This window comes from Prionailurus bengalensis, chromosome A1 (assembly GCF_016509475.1).
Source record: "Prionailurus bengalensis isolate Pbe53 chromosome A1, Fcat_Pben_1.1_paternal_pri, whole genome shotgun sequence".
Lineage (NCBI taxonomy): Eukaryota > Metazoa > Chordata > Mammalia > Carnivora > Felidae > Prionailurus > Prionailurus bengalensis.
Genome location: NC_057343.1, coordinates 70,573,423 through 70,592,065, shown reverse-complemented (window position 1 = coordinate 70,592,065; position 18,643 = coordinate 70,573,423). Strand labels below are relative to the sequence as shown.

The window sequence follows — 18,643 nt, the reverse complement described above, 5'->3', positions numbered from 1 at the left end:
TGGAGTCCAGGAAGCTGATCATTTACTGAGGCTGACACCTCAGGATATAGAGTTATTGGCTGTACATATGGAACAAAATCCCTTTGGAATTTCTAATTTTACTGTTCTGTTTTGGAAGGAAAGTAAACTTTAAATACTTAACTATTACTTGATCCTTCCCTCACTGGATTCTTGAGTTTAAAGAAGTTTACAAAGATTGTCTTATTATTGGTTTCAGAATTAAGATTATTATAAAGCTATTGATATTTCAAAATTCACAATAGATTCTGGGATTTAATGCATAAAATAATGCATGCTTTCATGTCAGAAATACCTAGATTTCTAGTTTTAGAAAATACTGTTTCTTTGGTTTGGCTGCTGCAGAAAACCACAAAATAATGGCTTAAGTAAGACAAAAGTTTCATTTTTCTCTTTTGGAAATTTATTAGCCAGTAGGCAGCTCTGAGGGTGGGGGAGATTGTCCCCCCAAGGTCGTTCAGGGACTCAAGCTCCTGTCCAATTATCCAGCCCAGGTGTTAACCTCATCTGCATGGTTGAAGCGCTGGCCCTCATTCCAGACAGTGGTAAAGAAGACTTGGAAGGCAAGCAACCCCTTTTATGGAAATGGCTGAGAAAGCACACAGTCTTTCTCTTACAGCCCATTGGCCAGAACTCAGTCACGTGGCCCTTCTCTGGCCTCAAGTTAGGCTGGGAAATGTAGTCACTAGCTGGGCAGCAGCATGCTGGAGGGGTTCCTCCATTAAGAGGGAGAAGGAAAGGAGGGATACTGGAGTTCAGGTAGTACTTACTGAGTCTCTCTAAGCTTTAGTTTTCTCATTTGTAAAATGTGGATGAAAATACACCCCAGTTGTGACTTTTAGAATCCCACGCATGAGTGGATAAATATCATGGAACATCTAATTCAGTCCCTTCACATTTCAGGCTCTTAGTAAATTGTTCCATTTATTGGGCACGTGGGTAGGGAACCAAAGCATCAAAGAGCAGAAAGAACACAGGCCTTGGACTCATGGTAGATCTGGGTTTGAATCTTTGTTACTTGTTAGTTGTGTGACTAAAGACTCATTTACCTGGCTTCTCTAACCATCTGTAAAATGAGGGTTAAAACTTACAAAAATTGAACGAAAAAGCACATAAAAATATGTACTAGCGTGATGCCTGATGGGTAGAAGGTACACAGTCCGTGATAGGTAGTTGCTGAGATCTGTGTATAATTTTGTAGGTAAGCATTCCTGATGGGGAAGAACTGTTATGTAAAGTTAATTTGAAGAGGACTGTTTCTTTTTCTTTTTCAATATTTATTTATTATTTTGAGAGAGTGAGGGAGAATTCATGAGTGTGCACACAAGCAGGGGAAGGGCAGAGAGAGAGGGAGAGAGAGAATCTCAAGCAGGCTTCTCACGGTCAATACAGAGCCTGACTTGGAGCTCGATCTCTCGAATCATGAGATCATGACCTGAGCAGAAATCAAGGGTCAGATGCTTAACAGACTGAGCCACCCAGGTGCCCCTGAAAAGGACTGTTTCTAAGCAGAGTCAGCTGGTGACATACAGTCTCTGATCTGTTTATTTTCAGTTTGAATACTTGAAGCTTAAACCTGAGCCATTATTTTCTAAAGAGATCTCTGAGAGGTATAGGTATTCGAGCCACCAAAAGTACTCAGTAAAAACGCAGCTCTGATGAGAATTTCTGGGAGTAGAGGCACATCTCCACATTTTTAGAAGTACCTCCAAGGGGATCTTCATCACCCCAAAGTTTAGGATCTCCAGTCTAATCCACAGCGCTTTATGAAGTATTAGAATACCTGTATACAGTATTTTGAGAGAAGAAAGAGTAATTTCTCTTATCTAATTTTAGATAAAGAAGATTTGAGCTCTGGGCTTTTTAAAATGGGCTCAGGAATGAGATTTTTTTTTCCCCAGAGGGTTGCAACTTTAGAAATAATTAGTGTTTGCTCTAAATTCTTTTTAGTTATTGCGAAACCAGAGGTTCCCTGCATCTTATCACCATGCTGTGGAAACTGTTGTGAATATGCTGACGCCACACATCACTCAGAAGTTTCGAGATAACCCAGAGGCATCTAAACATGCAAACCACAGTCTTGCTGTGTTCATCAAGGTGAGGGCAGAAGGGCACAGGGCGTCAAGTGGCTAAAATGTTCATTCTAGCAGTGACCAATATATGGTAGGTGCTCAGTAGATGTCAATGGTATGTTTTTATGCTAAAGGATAAACTTATTAACAGTAAATGCTGATTTCAACCCAACTTTTTTTCTTTTTTCTTTTTTTTTTTTTTTAGAGATAGTAACAGAGAGCAAGCAGGGGAGGGGCAGAGAGAGAGGGAGAGAGAGAGAATCCTAAGCAGGCTCCATGCTCAGCACAGAGCCCAGCTTGGGACTCCGATCTCATGACCTGAGCTGAAATCAAGATTCAGATACTCAACCCACTGAGCCACCCAGGCACCCCTCAACCCAACTTAAAAAAAAAAAAAAAGTTGGTGCCTAAATACTTACCTTTCTGGGATGTTTTCTCCACAGAGATGTTTCACCTTCATGGACAGGGGCTTCGTCTTTAAACAGATCAACAACTACATCAGCTGCTTTGCTCCTGGAGACCCGAAGGTAGCTTGTGTGTTACAGGCTGCTCTTACAGACATCCAGAAACCCACCTGTTTCTCTGGGCTCACATGACAATTTTCTTTCAGTCCCGCCAGAGGCACTATTGTCCCCTCTTTTGGAGTTACTGTCTAGTACTAACTAGTACTGGTATTAATGTGTGGGGTATTAGGAATACAGTAATTCTGAATATAAAATACATATACGTCTTGATTTTCTCATAAATATCCAAGACGACTTCTCCACTGCAAAATTAAAAGTGTAAGGGTTGGAAATCATAGCTTACTTAACAAAGTAATGGAAGTAAGCACATAGACTTTGTCTAGAATTATCTGTCTCTTCCCTAGTGTGTCTATTTTAAAGCTCTGCCTTACTCATTTTTTAATGGTGTTAAGTCTGTGTCTATAATTATAAGCTGCCTGAAATCCTTTTTTGAAGTAGGAGAAGCATAAAGAATAAATGTCCTAAGAGTCAGTGGAGGACATTGTTTAATGAAATACATTCCCAGTTTTCAAACAAATCCCTACAGCCGTTCTAAAATCTGTAACATAGCATAGAACATGCAGTTTTAAGAGGGTCATGAAGCTAAAGACTGGGTGTATGATTTCTAACAGGTTTTTAGGGTGCTGTGTATTCGGTGAGGTATTTATCTTTGACCATTGTTTCCTGCAGACTCTCTTTGAATACAAGTTTGAATTTCTCCGTGTCGTGTGCAATCACGAACACTATATACCTTTGAATCTCCCCATGCCATTCGGAAAAGGCAGGATCCAAAGATACCAAGGTAATCTATCTCTACATACATTAATCTGAGTCTTTTCACAAAAAGAGCCATCCATTTTTAATAAGAAAAGAGAATGGACTCAAATGTGACCTTGGAATTTTCTAATTTTTTTTTTATTGATGAGTTCATTTTTTTCTTGTTAAATTTCCATTAAAAAAAAAACTATTGGTAAAGTGTTGTGTGGGAACTTACTCGCCAGCAAACTTACTAGACTGCAGGTCATGTCGGTGAGGCCCTATTTCGCTGAAAAATTCCTTTGCTTAAATAAAAATCCATTTTACTTAACTGTAGTTTATTTTTTGATTTGTTTCACTTTTCCTTTTTTCTTATGAATTAGCTTTTCTTTCACCAACTGTGGAGTCAAATGACACTCCTGTAGGTAGGTGTGGGTGTGACCGCTTGCTTTCTTGCATTTTCCTCCTTCAAAAAAAGGGAATGCAAGTCATTGCCGAGATGCTTACGTATGCTCTCCATTTCAGCGGTTCCAATATGCTATTTGGATTAGTTCTCAAATTCACGATAAACCAGTGGATTTACTCTCACCGCGGCTAATATATTGCTGTAACACCCCCGGGGTGGATATCTGGGTTTTTGCTCCTGGGGTCCCTAGGTCCTCTAGGATACCTCTTTAAGAAGTCATACAAACAAAAAACCCTGCTTTACTCCAGAAATGTCCTGTTCCGCCATTTTTATAGTCCTTGTCCGTAGTAGTGGCAGGGACCTGAATCAGGAGCCACACGGCTTTTCACATGCATTTTACGTTTGCATGTTGAGTCTTTAACTGTCGTGTATCTTAAAGTTCGAAGAGAGGAAACTCATCGAGATTTCTTTGTCTTCACTAAGCCAAACGAAAATAGTCTGTCAAGTCTGTCAAGTGGTATTACTGAGTTTAGTGTCTTGTGTGTGCTGGGGATGACTTATGCTAAAAGGGAGGAAAAGCAGAAGGATGTCCCCAAAGTATTAATGACACCTAAATCAACAGCCTCGGGAACTCAGAAACACACAAAAGCATTCATTCAGACACATAAATAAATGTCTTTCCCCAAGACAGACTTGGACTGCCTTTTAAGGAACAAGCAGGGGGATCGGGGCCCTGGTGTGGGCATTCATGCATTCAACAAATATTTAGCTGGCACCAAGGGTGGCTAGGGTACCCATGACTTTGGGATGCAGTCATGGACTAGGGGGATGAAAATGCCTGGCTGTTTTACCGAAGTGAAATATGTGGCATGTTAGTGATGAGCACTAAGGAGAGAAAACTAAAGCAAGGAGGGGGGGGGGGGTATGAAATGGGCAGGGGGGCATCTGAGAGAGGGTGGCCAGGAAAAGCCTCACTGTGAAAGGTGACTTTGGGGTGATAATTGGCAAAAAGCTGGGTGAGGCGGGGGTGAGCATCCTGGGTCAAGGGTCAGGTGCCCAGCAGACTCAGACAAGTTCTTAGTAGATTGCCAGAGTATTTGGGACCAAGAGGGACTACCCTGGCAGGTGGATGTGGGTCACCTACAGATAATATACCTTATGACACTGATAGGAGTCCATGTTTTGAGCATTCTCCTTCCTTTCCCTTCTCACCTGTTTCCCCCTTCTCTGTACACATGCACGCACACATATGCAGTTAAACCCACAGCTTTCTCGTAAGGGTTTTATGTGAATTCAAGCTATGAACTGTCATTTGAGTAAACAGAGCTTAAAACAGTCATAAACAGTGGACATGATTATTCTGGAAAGATGGATACTTTTTCCCTGGCCTTCTGCATAGGACTTGGGTCGGTATTTTGGATAGGTTTAGAAGTAACTAATATGGAATCAAAGTCAAAGAAGGGGTGTATAGATTTTCTTCTAATAATGGATTCAATATAAGAATTGAGATTCTAGCTACAGCTTACTGAAAGGTGTATTTCAACTTGAGAGTGATGTGTAGTCGCCTTTTAAATTTTTTTTTATTTTAATGTTTATTTTTAAGAGAGAGAGAGACAGAGTGAGCAGGGGAGGAGCAGAAAGAGAGGGAGACACAGAATCTGAAGCAGGCTCCAGGCTCTGAGCTCTCAGCACAGAGCCCGATGCGGGGCTCGAACTCACGGACTGTGAGGTCATGACCTGAGCTGAAGTCGGCCACCCAACCGACTGAGCCCCCAGGTGCCCCTGAGTTGCTTTTATTTACCCTCCTTCAGTAGATTTCACATTTCCTTCTATTTGTTCTCCATAAGAGATACCAGTTTTATCACTTACCTTGCTGATGACTTACTAGTTTAGCTTGGTGCTTTGTGTATTTCAGTTTTAGTTTATATTAGTTTTTTTTAAAGAATTTTTTTTTTCAACGTTTATTTATTTTTGGGACAGAGAGAGACAAAGCATGAACGGGGGAGGGGCAGAGAGAGAGGGAGACACAGAATCGGAAACAGGCTCCAGGCTCTGAGCCATCAGCCCAGAGCCTGATGCGGGGCTCGAACTCACGGACCGTGAGATCGTGACCTGGCTGAAGTCGGACGCTTAACCGACTGCGCCACCCAGGCGCCCCTATATTAGTTTTTTAAACTTACTTATAGAGGTGTAGAAGTACTGAGTAAATTTTTTTTTTAATTTTTTTTCAACGTTTATTTATTTCTGGGACAGAGAGAGACAGAGCATGAACGGGGGAGGGGCAGAGAGAGAGGGAGACACAGAATCGGAAACAGGCTCCAGGCTCTGAGCCATCAGCCCAGAGCCTGATGCGGGGCTCGAACTCACGGACCGTGAGATCGTGACCTGGCTGAAGTCGGACGCTTAACCGACTGCGCCAGGCGCCCCTAAATTTTTAAAAATTCTATGTTAAGGAAGTTCTTCATTCAGTGATAGCAGAATAAATAGGTTATATGCTAACATGTTCTTTTTAAACACATTGGGTTTTAATGAGAGCATATAGGCTTTAATGACCAGAAAATGGATTGATGAACTCAAGTAGTAAAGAACAAATATTTTAATAGACTATGTGTATTTATTCTTTCTTTAGTGACATGTTTGTTAGGTACAAATTACTTCTCCATAATGTCAGTTAGACAATAACTTTATTTTCTATTTCACATCGATAACCAAATTTCATTTGTAGTATAACATGCTGTGTATTCCAAAAATTAGTACTACAACTATTCACTAACTTAATATTTATGCAAGATGTAACATCTTCTAAAATCAAAGTCCAGTACAATTATCTGTATTTAAATTTTGTTTAAGAGTTTGATGTGATAACTAGAGCAGTATGTTTTTTTTTAAGTTAATTTATCTTTGAGAGGGAGGGAGAGACAGAGGGCAAGTAGGGGAGGGACAGAGAGAGAGGGAGATAGAGAATGTGAAACAGTCTCCTGGCTCTGAGCTGTCAGCACAGAGACCAACCGGGGCTTGATCTCACAAACTGTGAGATCATGACCTGAGCCACCCAGGAGCCCCAGGAATTAGAGCAGTATTTTAGATAATCCACCTTTTCCCGAGTGAAGTTAAGTTTAATCATCTGTTGACACACAGGGTGGGCTAAATGCAGAGGGTGGGTTTGGCTTGTTTTATTCAAAGTGCATTATAGCCTCTGGAACTAAAGCAGTTTCTGTCCCTCATTTCAGATCTCCAGCTTGACTACTCATTAACAGACGAGTTCTGTAGAAACCACTTCTTGGTGGGGCTGTTGCTGAGGGAGGTGGGGACCGCCCTCCAAGAGTTTAGGGAGGTCCGACTGATTGCCATCAGCGTGCTCAAGAACCTGCTGATAAAGCATTCTTTTGATGACAGATATGCTTCGAGGGTGAGTGGATCCCAGTGGAAGGAAATATGGATTGGTAAATGTCCTTCATTTTAAGTATTACAGAGAAAGTAACCAATTAGAAAATTAGCGGTAACCTCACTAAGACCCTTCGCTGTTTACACAGTAAAATCTAATAGTCTTCATAGCAAGGATCCGAATACAGGAGGTGGCCAGTGCCAGCTTGGTCCATCGTGAAATTCTCAGAGCCTTGGGGTAAACTTGCACTGTGTGCCTTTGTTTCAGAGCCATCAAGCGAGGATAGCCACTCTCTACCTGCCTCTGTTTGGTCTGCTAATCGAGAACGTGCAGCGGATCAACGTGAGGGATGTGTCACCCTTCCCCGTGAACCCCGGCAGTGTACGTAAGCACATACATCTAGGTACAGTCTGCATTCGTCCCTGTGGCTGCCCTAACCAAGTCACACAAACTGGGTGGCCAAAAACAACAGAATTTCATTCTTTCACAGTCAGGAGGCCAGAAGTCCAAAATCAAGGTATCCGCAGGATTGGTCCCTTCTGGAGGCTCCGTGTGAAACGTCTGTTCCATGCCTCTCTCACAGCTTCCAGTGGTTGCCCCAAATCCTTGCGTTCTTTGGCTTGTGGCCACGTTGTTACAGTCTCGGCCTCCGCCTTCACAGGGCCTCCCCCCTGACGTGTATCTGGGTCTCTGATGTCCTCTTCTTTTCTCACAGTAATTGGATATAGGCCTCCTAATCCAGGATGACTTCATTTTACCTTCCATCTTCATCACATCTACAAATAAGGTCACATTCCGAGGTTCTGGGCGGGTATGAATTTGCAGGGGACACATCCATTCTTTTTTTTTTTTTTTTCCTCCACCCAAACCATAATAGTCCATAGTACTCTTGTTTAATTGCATTTCTGGCTAAGATGGAGCCAGTCTATTAACCTTCAACTGTTAGGTTGAAAATCATTATTGAAACCATGCTTTCCTGCTGGACCATATCTTGTAAGATATAAGGACCTTCACTGTGTATTCAACAAAAATTTATGGGGAGAGGAGGTTAACAGAAAAATGCATAGTTCTAACCTGTGTACTATGAGAACTCAGTGCTAGTAGCCCTAATTCTGATAGTAACATGCTAACAAGTCGTGGAAAAACCACGTCTTGAAGCTAGAGTTTCTCAGTGTCTGTAAAATTAGAAAGTCAGACTAGATGTCAGGGAGGCCAACCTGAGTGACACAAGGCCCCACCTCCAAGAACAGGCATCTTAATTTATATTATCCTCATGCAGTCATTGGAAGATGTATTGGAAATTAAGTTGATTGAAGGATGATCCCAGAGATGATCTCAAAATGTTTGGGTTGGGGACTGTCTACCATTCATTTGCACACATACTACCAGTGCAACGATCTTCTTCTCGCTTTTATTCTGGACCCATGAACTGGCTCAGGTGTTAGTCTTGCCACTTTGTGATTATGGCATACCCTGGGGGAATTGTCGTGTGTGTTTCTGTCCCTTTCCCCTCCCAGTGCTGCACCGTCCCATGTTTTATACTGTCTGTCGTCTTCTGGACACATCTCCTAAATCAAGGCATGCTGAGATACCCCGTATGTGTAGAATGGGTTCTGTAGTTCCAAAGGGCACTGTCCTTAAATAAAATGCCCCGCACTAATCTCACGCTGTATGTACAACATTGTATTCACACGTGCATCCTCTGAACCTGTCTGCTTTTCTGATCTGGATAAGTCACTCAGGGTATAATGCTATCTCTCTGTACTGCTTCAATCCTGAGAAAATCAGTAAAATCCCTTTTATCATATGACTTCAAAATTAACATAATTCGTCCACTGACTGGGAGTTCACACGAAGCTGCAAGCTTGCAGAGCTTTCCAGTGCTGCTCATTTGGGAGGATTTCCCATGTTCCAGTTAGAAGGGGCATGTGAGGCTTTTTTCCCTGAGGAAGTAACATTCCACAACAATCTAAAGAAATGTTGGGCATAGGAGGTCGGGAAAGGAACGTGCTAGACATTTTGGGGAAACAAATAGTGACTTTATGGGCCGAGGCTGCGCTGTCCCCAGTTTCGTGCCTGGTCTGCTGCCTCTGCCAACCTCCTCCCTCTGCTGCACGCGGTGCACCTGCTTCTCCCACGCAGCGTGTCCGTCTCGGCCACGTGTCCCCTGCTGGCATGTGCCTTCACACTTCCAAGAGCAGCCAATGACTCTTCTAACGTCGTCTTCAACTATTTCTTTTCCCTCTCCCCTTGGGCAGACTGTGAAGGAGGAATCGCTTCCGCTGCCAGCTGCGAACCCGCTGGTGACTCCGCAGAAGCCTGGGATCGCTCTGGACAACAGCCTGCACAAGGACCTGTTTGGCGCCATCTCTGGCATCGGTAACGTTTCGTGCTCTGTTTGCTTCTCCCTGGTCTCATTCTTTTTTTTTTAATTTTTTTTTTCAACGTTTATTTATTTTTGGGACAGAGAGAGACAGAGCATGAACGGGGGAGGGGCAGAGAGAGAGGGAGACACAGAATCGGAAACAGGCTCCAGGCTCTGAGCCATCAGCCCAGAGCCCGACGCGGGGCTCGAACTCACGGACCGCGAGATCGTGACCTGGCTGAAGTCGGACGCTTAACCGACTGCGCCACCCAGGCGCCCCAGTCCCTGGTCTCATTCTGAAAGCGCCTTCATCCTGCAGTGTGGGAGCCACTCCGACTTTCAAATTAGAACCTTAAAGTCTGAGTTTCTCCCTTGAATGTTCTTCTTCTGGTTTTAATATTTAATGAATGAAACCCCTCCACTCTACACTGAAATACAGACCCTCCAAATTCTCCTGCACTGCAAATTCAGTATACTTAATCACGTATCTGTGCTGTTTGCTTTTTGTTTTTGTTAATGCTTAAGTTATCATTCAAAACTTTCAGGGGCACCTAGGTGGCTCAGTCAGTTAAGGATCCGACTCTTGGTTTTTGGCTCAGGTCATGATCTCCTGGTTTTGTGGGTTCGAGCCCCGTATGGCGCTCTGTTCTGGCAGCACTGGAGCCTGCTTGGGATTTTCTCTTTCTCTCTGCTGCCCACCCCCCCCCCCGCCCCTCACCCCAACTCCCACTGTCTCTGTCTCAAAAAAAAACCCCAAAAAACAAAAACTTAAAACTTTCAAATTGGATTATGTTTCTAGAAAAGGAGGATCTTTGCAGATGTGGGGGGGGTGGTGGTGCTGTGGGTAGGATTTATTTGTGGTGATAGTGATTTTGATGAACTATGATAGAATAATTACTGAGGAGATAGTGGTCTCTGGTGAGAATGCAGTTCTAAAATCAGTTTTCTAAAATCGTTCCTAGAAAATTATTTTCTCTCTGACATATTGTAAGAGCCATTTCCATGGAGAAGAAAGCAGCTGGGATAGATCGAGATTCAAACTGAGTAGTTCTGTGTAAGAAAATACCTGAGAAATGTACTTATTTTTTTTATTTATTCACTGTATACGTTGTTTTCTTTTTTATATATAGTTTTTTTTATTTTATTATTTTTTTTTATAATTTACATCCAAATTAGCATATAGTGCAACAGTGATTTCAGGAGTAGATTCCTTAGTGCCCCTTACCCATTCAGCCCATCCCCCCTCCCCCAACCCCTCCAGTAATCCTCAGTTTGTTCTCCATATATATGAGTCTCTTATGTTTTGTCCCCCTCCCTGTTTTTATATTATTTTTGTTTCCCCTCCCTTATGTTCTTCTGTTTTGTCCCTGAGAAATGTACTTATTAAAACTCTGTCTAACTGAGCACCTGCACCAGCCCCTTCCTAAAGATAATGTTACGAAACATAGATATGTCTTTGTACCATTGTCACGGATAATCACTTTATTCCGTCTTCATTCCTCTCTTTCACTACGCTTTGAATAAATAAAGCATCCTGCCGTGACCAGTGCTGGGAACACCCAGGAATGGAATTAACTCACAGGACAGAATAAAGGGCAGTCCTCTCGGCAAATTAATTTTCAGGAATGTAGTTCATTCTAAATTTATGTCTTTACCTTTTGTGTTGATCTTTTTTTTAAAAAAAAAAAAAGTTTATTTATTTATTTATTTTGAGAGAGAGAGAGAAGGGGAGGGGCAGAGAGAGAGGGAGAGAGAGAATCCGAGCAGGCCCAGTGCTGTCAGCGCAGAGCCCGACTTGGGGCTCAATCCCATGAACCTCGAGATCATGACCTGAGCTGAAATCAAGAGTCATTCAACTGACTGAGCCACCCAGGCGCCCTTGTGTTTGATGTGAAGATGCTGTTTCATGTAGATGATGAAACTGAGCAGAACATAAAGTCAGAAACCCCACACCATGCCCAGATTTATCCTACAGTACCCAACCCTTAATCTTATTTATGCTTATGTATGTATTTTTAATTTTTTTAATGTTTATTTTATTTTTGAGAGAGAGACACAGAGAGCGAGCAGGGGAGGGTCAGAGAGAGAGAGGGAGATACAGAATCTGAAGCAGGCTCCAGGCTCTGAGCTGTCAGCACAGAGTTCAACGTGGGGCTCAAACTCACAAACTGTAAGATCATGACCTGAGCTGACATCAGGCGTTTAACCGACTGAGCCACGCAGGTGCCCTATGTTTTTCATAGTTATAGCTGTCTCATTAGGTGTCATAAAGATTAAATGAGTTAATTCATGCAGAATGCTCAGAATAGAGACTGGCATGTGATGTTTGCACTTGCCTCTCTCCTGGGGCCTTCACTCTGTCTTCTTCGCCCTGTTCTGCCCACACACCCAGCCACTGCTTCAGGAGCGAGAAAAGGGTCTTTCCTGGGAAGATTTGGTCTGCAAGAGTTCACAGCACTGGCGTTAAAGTCACACAGAGGCGGTTTTGAATCCATACTCTGTCATTTACTAATTGCCCTGGGCACTGTGTCTCTCCTCTTCACCATCAGTGTCCACATCAACAGAGTCGCGGCGAGGGGTGGGAAGCTCATAGATGTGCACAGTGCTCAGCATGGTGACACTCGGTGTTGTCATCTGCCTACATTATAACAAACACATTTCTTCAGTGTCATGCACGCTTTGGGATATACTCTCAGTAGCCAGTTTCAGGACTCTCGGGGCCCAGGAATGTGTTGAAATCTTACCTCCTTGACCAGTACTCTGTAGGATTCAAGACTTTATGGAATTGACCAAACTCGAATGAAGTGATGCTTTGACTCTGCATTTATTCTCCAATTCCGCATTCACCTTGTTAGGGTGTGGGATGCCTTGAGAATGTAAAAATGAGCCATTGGGTATCATTAGCAGACTCAAATGGCATTAATGACCTTCAGTTGCTCTGTGTTCATGATGAAGTTGTGAAAAGTATTTGAGACTAATTTAATCCCTTTCTCTTTCTTAAATTTAAAGATCTGAATCCACTTTTCATAGCAATTCACCATAACAGACTTACTTATACTCAAGCTTCATGTCTATTACCCCCATCTTTAAATACTTAAATCTTTGTTCCTTATAGGAATGCCTTCCAGAAAAGCCCCCACCTTTGAACTGAGTTTGCTAATTGTTTTCTGGTAGCTTGAGCAACTCTTCTTTGATTCTTCAAGGAGCTTCCAGTTAACTTTAGTCCTAGTACCTATCCTTTGAGAGCAGACTTTCTCCTTACATCTCTATTTAGTAGAAATCCTTGAGAAAGCACCTTCCGCAGTTGTTTTTAAATGCCTTTGGAATGTGGTGCGTGAAGATTTCTAGAACGGATTCATTGCCTGGATGAAAACTGCTCTGAGATTACATTTGCTTTAAAAGGTACACATTCTCTGGGTGCCTGGGTGGCTCAGTCAGTTGAGCATCTGACCTGATTTTGGCTCAGGTCATGATCTCATGGTTGTGCGATCAAGTCCCTTGTCAGATTCTGCACTGGGCGTGGAGTCTGCTTGAGATTCTGTCTCTCCCTTTGCCCCTCCCCCACTTGCACAGTCTCTAAAAAAATTAAAATTTTAAAAATAAAATAAAATATAAATAAAATATAAATATAAAATATAAAATAAAATAAAAATAAAAGACACGCCTCTTAGACTCAGGGTTTCTTTTTCCATCTACTCAGTGTTTTGCACTGGGCTGTCTGTACAAAGAAGACAGAGGTGAATTAAACTTCTTTCCATTTCACTTACATGTTGTTTAAGATTTTTAAAGGTTATGCACTGGACTGAGATATTAAACACACACACATGCACACACACACACACACACACACACACAATGGGAACATAGTTCTACTAAGCATGCTGATTTTGATTTATTGCATTTCCATCTGTTTGCCTTAGATTAGGACTCTGTTTCTGGAACTGATCCTAAAACTCTGGGAATTTAGAGTCTAATTTTGCTTTACTGAGGACCTCTTTTTCATGATCATTATGTTCTACATTAAATATGAAGCCTGGTTATATTAGGAGGACTATAATTAAAATTCAGTCATAATGTGTGTTTTATCTCTATAGAAAAAGGCTCTAGATTTTTCATAGATTTTTGCCTTTTCCCCATGACAGTCAGTCACACAGCTTCTGCTCTGGGATGGGGCAGCGGGGGGCCAATGGTTTACATATTCCAGCCATCACTTGCATGTTCCAATTCCCCTGGCTCTTTTGTTAATTTTAATATGCTGAGTCAGTTTCAGGGATGGTCGTAGTGTCAGGTGAAGGGCGGGATTAACTTAGAAGCAGCTCATTCCGGCAGCTCATTTGCATCTGGAAATCTGAAAACCCCGGCCTGTTCCTAGCGTTAGGGAAGGGCATCTTCAGCCTGGGTGTGGGAGGCTGTGCTCGCTCATGCAGTGTGCACAACCAGCCAGGCCGTTTGGGTTCAGCACGAATGTGGAAGTTTGACAGTCGTTTTAAATTATGTGAGTGAGGTACTTAAATCTTATCTAAGCAGGAAGTCCATCCATTACTTTTAAAAATTCCATAGTAATAAGGTGTAGGGGCTGATTTCTGCCTTCAAATGCTATTTTTTCACGGATGTCACAAATTTTACTTCTAAGTTAAATTTCATTTCTGCTCGTAACTGTCGCAGAGATTCCCAACCATTCTCAGTTTGCAGCATGCTTACCGTCACAGTGAGTTTTCTATGGAGTCCCCAGGCCAGAATGAAACACCCAGCAGTTCTCTTGATAAGGTGCTCACAGCCAAAAAAACCTAAAAAGGTTTTTTTTTTTTTTAAATGTTTATTTATTTATTTTGAGAGAGAACATGAGCTGGGAGGGGCAGAGTAAGGGAAAGAGCGAGAGTCCCAAACAGGCTCCGCACTGTCAGCACCGAGTCCTGTGCAGGACTCGATCTCACAAACTGTGAGATCATGATGTGAGCCAAAACCAAGAGTCAGATGCTTAACTGACTGAGCCACTCAGGCGCCCCAAAATAACCTAATAAGTTCTCATATCTGAACAACTTAGTAGGCATTTGAAAAATACATAAATTTAAAGGAAAATTATTTTAATTTTAATAACCACACCACAGCCATTACCAATGGGATTGTGTATGCCTGGTAGGCACTGGCCAGCTTCTCAGCTGGAATCAGACTGCTCACCACCATCTTCACGTTCCTGGTCCACAGTGATTTTTCACCCAGTACTTGCTTTTAATCACAGCAGCCGCCAAATACCTAGCTTCACAAAGACACAACATCATCGAAAGGAATGTAGCATGATCTAACATGGAAACTACAGTTTCAGCAGATGTCATGTATCACTGTGTTTTTCTTGAAAATGTAAAATATCCCCAGACACCCCTCTGAGTTTCTCAGGTCACCTTAGCACACAGTTTGAATACTGTGGTTTTATTGAGTTGGTTTAGTTTTTTGATTTGATAGTTGCAGGTGGATTTGCCTTTTTAATATATATTTTTTTGAGCCTTTATCTCATTCTGAAACTACGAATGCTCCTTTAGCCTGAAGAAATCAGAGGTGGCTTCTCACAAGCCATGGAACTGATGGTTCCGTCTGAGCGTTTCAGATGATGGTCTGGTTCTTTCTTTCTTTTTTTAAAATTTTTTTTAATGTTTATTTATTTTTGAGACAGAGAGACACAGCATAAGCAGGGAAGGGGCAGAGAGAGAGGGAGACATAGAATGTGAAGCAGGCTCCAGGCTGCTAGCTGTCAGCACAGAGCCCAACGCAGGGCTCGAACTCACGAACCGTGAGATCATGACCTGAGCCAAAGTCGGACGCTTAACCGACTGAGCCACCCAGGAGCCCCATGGTCTGGTTCTTTAAAGGTGAGGTAGTTGGATGCAGTGCTTGAGCCAGCTTCCTAACAGAAGAAACAAGGTCCATAAAAGCAATTTCCCTTAAAGTTCAGCACTTACCTTTATTTTGTTCTGTCTCACCATATCTTTGGTCTTGGCTTAAATTTCCCTTTAGCTTCTCCATATACGACGTCAACTCCAAACATCAATAGTGTGAGAAATGCTGATTCGAGAGGATCCCTCATAAGCACAGATTCGGGGAACAGCCTTCCAGAAAGGAATAGTGAGAAAAGCAATTCCCTGGATAAGGTAATTTCTTGTCATCTAACTTAAATATTTCTTAAAACTAATGGATTTAGCACAAAGTAAACCTTGCTTCGTGTTCTAGTGTTCAATAAGTGTGACTTTTTTTTTTTAATAAGTCAGTTAACCTGGAGTAGATGATCAGAGTATTATCTAAGGATGGAGCCCATTTCCTGAAACCCCAATTCCTGTTTCCAGGAGTTCAGATGAGGGCAGTGTTTATAGTGGAGGACCTTAGCAAATAGTTTTGGCAGGTTGGACAGGTAGGGAGATCAAAATGCCACTCATTTAAAATGCCCATGGCCTGTCAGAGAATACCATTTATACACAGTTTTCCATACAAATGAGTATCGAGTCCAAAGCCAGCTCCAGAAAAATTAATTCATCATATAGGTGATTCAGGGGTAAGGCTTTATTGAAAACCATCTCACACTGGTACCCCCAACACAACGCATCCTCCTCGTATTTAACTTTTTTTTCTTGAAATAATCAAAGGTCAGGCTATTTGGAACTTTGTGGGAATGGATAAAGCTTGACTTTAAACCCGGGACAATGGTAGATTGGTTTTGCCTTCGCCACCATTTTCCTGAGTTATTTCAAGTTCTAGGCAAGCGCACCACTAAACAGGTGAACCGCTTAGGGATGTACTTCTAGCTCTCAGGCACGTGGAAAATCAGGGTTGTAACCATACCTGTACTTCTGTGGCTGGCATTGACACGATTATCCTCCAGTGCCATTCTGTAGAGACGCCAGCATATCAGCGTGCGTCATGACATACTGACCTTCTCCCTTGACCATGACTTGCCTTCACGTGTAGAGTGAGAAGCTGCTCAGGAGGCATTCCGCTTGCATCATACGCAGTGCTGGAGAGGAGGAAGAGAGCTGCCAGTCAGCCAGGAAAAACCGGGTCACTGTGGATTTTTCCCTTCTAACGATTCCACCTTTGCCAGAGAAAACTCTGCATGCCGCTCCTTCCCTCCCACTGCAAGAAGTCCTGGGTTCTCCTCGTGGCCCTGGCGAAGTGGGTGGGCGAGACAATGCACCCGCATGACACTTTTGCCACTAACTGCACCTGTGTTTCTTCCTATATTAGAAATACTCACACGTGTGTGGTTAGTTAAGCCCATTTATCGTTATTTTTTTCAATTGCCCCCCAATGCCTTGAATGAAAGATATTTTTAATTGATCTTTCTGCTTTGGTATTTGGCAAAAAAAAAAAATAATAAAATCCTGATTTCGATTGGAAATGTAACTTTGAAGATTTTAAAATCTCCTGTGTTTTTAGTTTTTATCAGATGAGATTCTTGTTCTTTTTTTTTTTTTTTTTTTTTAACGTGAACCTGCTGTCTAGTGGCAAAACTGCTCTCACCCTGTGCCCTGTGTGTTCGGAAGTTTGCGGTGTTGGGCTAAGCTGGTGAGGGGATGATCTCATCAATTTAGGGTCTTTGGCCACACTCTGCTGAGCTGTCCCTATTTGGCCCTATTGGGTACCTGCCTATCGCTTTTCCCCAAGGGTGCCCCACGTTGTCAGCTGAATGCCAGTGACTCAGCACCAGGCTTTCGTGGCTGGTACACAGGAGCAGGATAGATTTTATTTTCTCTTTCAGCCACTGGCGTTCTCCTGAGGATATGGTTCCCAACCATATCCTGCAGTGTCTTCTGAAGCATCATTTCTGTGTCTGATCCTAGTACGCATACTTTCTGCATGAGATTGTACTTGGCATTTCAGAACTAAGCTGGTAGCCACAACTATAGTTACCCAGTTTGAAAAGTCCGCGCCTTCTGGCTTGTCTCTTAGAAAGTATGTGAAAGGAGACGAGTCAGAGCTCCTATGCACCAGCACCTGTGTGTGTATTTGGTGAAGGTGTGCCTGTAGTTTGTTGACAAAGTAGTTATACCTTCCGATTTGTGTGATTTGACTCAGTTCTAAGAGTCTTTCTCTTTCAAGGGAGAAAAATGAACCTAGTTTTGTTTTCCCTGTAATGGATAAAAAAAATCACCTGTACTTCCTTTTTTTTTTTTTAGCACCAGCAAGGTGGCGCTTTGGGAAATTCTGTGGTTCGCTGTGACAAACTTGACCAGTCTGAGATTAAGAGCCTGCTGATGTGTTTCCTCTACATCTTAAAAAGCATGTCTGATGGTAGGTTAAAATAAGGATGTCAGTTTTACTTTCTTCATTTAGTATTTAGTTTAATTTTTAAAACTTGTAATTGCTTGAAAGGATATAAGGATTTAAAAGGCTCTTCTTCCATGTTTGAAATACATGTTAATTTACTAAATGTAGTAGAAGTAAAAGTCTTAATTTGGAAAAAGATTTTTACTAATTGTTCTAGAAAATGAGTTCTAAAATGTGCATGGGCCATTTAAAAATATTTTTTATTAAACTCAGACGTACCATCTTAAATGAGACAGAAGCAGATAAATAAGGTAGCTTTTGATTTTTTTTTTTTTAATTTTATTTGTCCAAACAAACGTACTGGCAACTTGCATAACTTTCTAGCCAGGCTCTTGAATTGGAATATGTAGTATTGGGGGATCTAAGCATCAATTCCATTTAGAGAGTGTGTGACATTCCTGGCTTTAACTGGAAGTGAGATGTGAGTTTTTCGTTTTCTAGTGGAAATAGTAGTATCATAGTAGATTAAGTTTTTTTCTTTTAAGTTTAGTTATTTATTTTTGGAGAGAGCACACGTGTGCATGGGTCGAGGAAGGGCAGGGAGATGGAGAGAGAGAGAGAATCTTAAGAAGGCTCTGTGCTGTCAGTGGGCTTGAATTCATGAACTGTGAGATCATGATCTGGGCTCAAATCAAGAGTCGAGGGACACCTGGGTGGCTCAGTCAGTTGAGCATCTGACTTCAGCTCCGGTCATGATCTCACAGTTTTTGAGTTCAACCTGACAGTTCGGAGCCTGGAGGCTGTGTCTCCCTCTCCCCCTGACTGAGCTGCCCAGCCACCCCAGTAGGTTAAGTTTCTGAAGGGTTTGATGACCATATTTTTTTA

At 42.2% G+C, this 18,643-nt stretch overlaps 1 protein-coding gene across 25 annotated transcripts in view; it reads left to right on the top strand.

Annotated features, from left to right (window-relative positions):
- The window catches only part of DOCK9 (dedicator of cytokinesis 9), a 291,625-nt gene that overhangs the window by 214,736 nt on the left and 58,246 nt on the right, over window positions 1-18,643 (top strand). For all 25 annotated transcript variants that reach the window (XM_043582204.1, XM_043582155.1, XM_043582080.1 and 22 more), the window contains exons 28-35: window positions 1,969-2,115; window positions 2,534-2,617; window positions 3,284-3,395; window positions 6,986-7,164; window positions 7,408-7,521; window positions 9,399-9,519; window positions 15,515-15,648; window positions 17,668-17,782. In XM_043582204.1, coding sequence (XP_043438139.1) covers window positions 1,969-2,115; window positions 2,534-2,617; window positions 3,284-3,395; window positions 6,986-7,164; window positions 7,408-7,521; window positions 9,399-9,519; window positions 15,515-15,648; window positions 17,668-17,782 — 1,006 coding nt within the window. The remainder of the gene's footprint in view (window positions 1-1,968; window positions 2,116-2,533; window positions 2,618-3,283; window positions 3,396-6,985; window positions 7,165-7,407; window positions 7,522-9,398; window positions 9,520-15,514; window positions 15,649-17,667; window positions 17,783-18,643) is intronic.